The 2,958-nt window shown below is 37.5% G+C and overlaps 1 protein-coding gene across 1 annotated transcript; it reads right to left on the bottom strand.

The window, feature by feature from the left end:
- Positions 1-328: 328 nt before the first annotated feature.
- On the bottom strand, positions 329-2,562 carry LOC144562570 (cytochrome P450 CYP94D108-like). Its single transcript, XM_078311762.1, has 4 exons — positions 1,852-2,562; positions 1,310-1,609; positions 856-1,211; positions 329-625 (listed from the first exon to the last, which is right to left on the bottom strand). The coding sequence occupies exons 1-4, from the start codon at positions 2,515-2,517 to the stop codon at positions 427-429; spliced, it is 1,521 nt and encodes a 506-aa protein (XP_078167888.1). The 5' UTR covers positions 2,518-2,562; the 3' UTR covers positions 329-426.
- Positions 2,563-2,958: the final 396 nt, after the last annotated feature.

Genomic DNA, 2,958 nt, shown 5'->3' with positions numbered 1-2,958 from the left:
GGGATAAATGGGGGAAATTGACTGGAGGATAGTCGATCCCATATTTATTATGTATTTTCATCTTGATCTAAGTTCTTTTAAGATATCATCACGAGAAATAAATTATTACTTACTAATACTTGAACCGAGTGCTTAATTGGTGCAGCGGTACAAGCCCTTATTATCTACGAGTAGGTGCAGGTTCAATTCTTAAAAACAACATCGATCCAAAAGATACTGTGCTGTACCGAGGTACTTTAATAAAAAAACGTAATTTACTAGCACTTAGTAAAAACATCTTTTAACTTCCAATGATTTTTTATTTCAATTATACATTGAAGTAATAATTGAAATAAGAAATCATTGCAAATTGGAAGATATTGATTCAAAGTGTTAGTATATACGTTATTTATTTTTAAAAAGGGCCCCAATACACATGGGCATTTACTAATTTTCTCTCTTTGAAAGTTGAACAGGTAAACCACCCTTCATCTTGAGAGTAAAAGAGAGCAAATGCTCAGGTATTCCCTCCCCCAAAACCCTTATCTGAAACCTTTCGAGCACAAATGCCACAACTGTCTTCATTTGAATGTAGGCCATTTCTTTCCCCAGGCACATCCTCGGTCCGGCATGAAAAACTGGATACCTACAATGAATGCCCATATTTAGTTTATTTTGAAGTAAATATTGGATGTTAAGCCATTCAAGTATTTGAAATTCACCAGGGAACCTTCAATTGGGTTTCAATTCAGCCTAACGAAACGATTCTAGTATTTTCCTGTTTCGTATTTATAACTATAATTGTTGACCATAACACTTAATTAGTTCACAAGATATACTTATTAATTATTATATATTTATTAGGTCAATACATACCTGAATGGACTGTCAGGTTTGAAAACCCCATTTTCATTGAGCCACCTTTCCGGCTTGAACTCCATGCAGTCCTTGCCCCAAATGTCCTCCAATCTACCCATAGCATATGCACTATACATAACAAACCATCCTTTCCCAACAAAAGTTCCATCCGGCATCACATCATCCTCTTTGCATGATACTTTTTCTAAAGCGACAGCCGGATGGAGCCTCATTGACTCTGTGATGGCTGCGTGTAGGTAGTTCATGTCTCTTAGGCCGTCAAAATTGAATGTTTCGGATGTGCTTCGGTTTAAGGTGCGTACAAATTTTATCTCATCTATAATTTTCCTCACTACATCTGGCCTTGTTGATATCTTGAATTTATGTATTAAATGAGAAAACAATTTAGTAACAGCCAAGTAATTCTGCCACTACAATGCTTGTCCATCTAGAGAGAGCAATAAAAAAGTACCTGCCAAAGGGCCCAAGTAAGAGCCGCAGAAGTAGTCTCGCGTCCGGCAAGGATAAAGTTGGTTACAACATCTCGAAGCTCAACCTCATTATGATCCTTATTGGACATGAAACGGGAAAGCATATCTTGTCTACCATCCAATTCCATTGTCTTCAACTTATGTGATCGAATGATGTTCATCGTATACCCATGTACAATGGATAATGCTTTTTTCAGATGTTTCTCCGTGCCAATGTTGAGAAACTTCTTGATCCTCCACATATGTTCAAATGGTACTAACATACGAGCTGCTGAGAAGTTCTGTATGAAATGTGTAGGTGTCAGTCCAAGAGGAAATCAACAATCCAAGGGAGTCATATTGGTGTCAGTACAGTATATAAATGATTCAATTTCAACATGCAATGAACCCTTGCATATATATTATATAATTGTTGTGCTTCCAATCAAGTTACTGAGGCACTTTATTATTTCCTATCCAATTCTTAGTCCTTAACAGTGTTTCTCAATTTAACTTGCAGTACGTATAGTATAAAACTGCGTACCTGTGCATCAGAAAAAGCAGCAATAAAATCTTTTACTGAAGTGGCACCACTGAACCCTTCTTCTGTGAGGCATGCCGGGTCCTCTCCAGTGATCACCCTACAAATGTTGTTAAATGTAAATCTCTCGACCAAATCTTGCAAGTCGACCTTGACCCCTTCCTCTGCAGCCTGGTTCAAAATTGGCAGGAGACGGTTTGAAATCTCAGAATGAACTGTCTCAATCACAAAGTTGCGCATAGACTTATTATTGAACTCGAAGCTGGCAGTCTTTCGCTGCCACTTCCAGACCTCGCCATCTGAGTTGAAGATACCATGACCGAGGAAATCCTCCATCATCGAGATCGATTTCTCACCTTTTGGGTAGTTTATTGAGTTTAGCTTGAGCATGTGCTCCACATTTGCCGGGTTAGCAGTAAAGATGCCACTAGAACCAATGGTGGAGAATCCCATGGTATGAGTTGGGCTTTTTAATAGGATCTCCGTCGTCCAGTCTAGTATTCGGTGGCTGTTTCGGATAATGTGCGGAAGGTGGCCAATAATTGGGTAGGATTTGAGGCCATGGATGGTGGGTTTTTTGGTGGATAGTTGATTTTTGGAGTAAAGGTACAGGAGAAACAAGAAGACAAGACCTGGGAACAGTGATTGGAGTGTGATTGAGATGTTCATATTTGTTTTCCAACTTTTCTTTGCTTGGCAGCGAAAAGACCTAGGAACTGTGATTGGAGCTTAATCTTTTGAGAGGTATATATAACCAAATTTGGTCTCTACTCTGAAATTAGCGTCTCTTAGTCGTCAAACTTTCTATCAGGCTCCAAATTTTGTGTTAGTGATTGCATGAAAATATATTATGTATATCAATTGAAAAGTAACATTTATTTTGTTTTTATTTAATAATAGGCCCGAAGCCTCGTATTACTTCTGTCTCATTATGTATTTTAATTTTGTATAATAAATCTATAAAAAATAGAGCAAGGTATGTTCGTAAAATATTCAAACAATTATTATCTGATAGTGCCAATAGAAAATATAGAGTGATGGTAGCATGCTTGTTATCCTCTTGTTCCCAAACAAAATATACTAGAATTATTCTGGGCCAAGAATATTTTA

This window comes from Carex rostrata, chromosome 12, assembly GCF_964058835.1.
Source record: "Carex rostrata chromosome 12, lpCarRost1.2, whole genome shotgun sequence".
Lineage (NCBI taxonomy): Eukaryota > Viridiplantae > Streptophyta > Magnoliopsida > Poales > Cyperaceae > Carex > Carex rostrata.
This window is presented reverse-complemented; position numbering and strand designations above follow the sequence as displayed.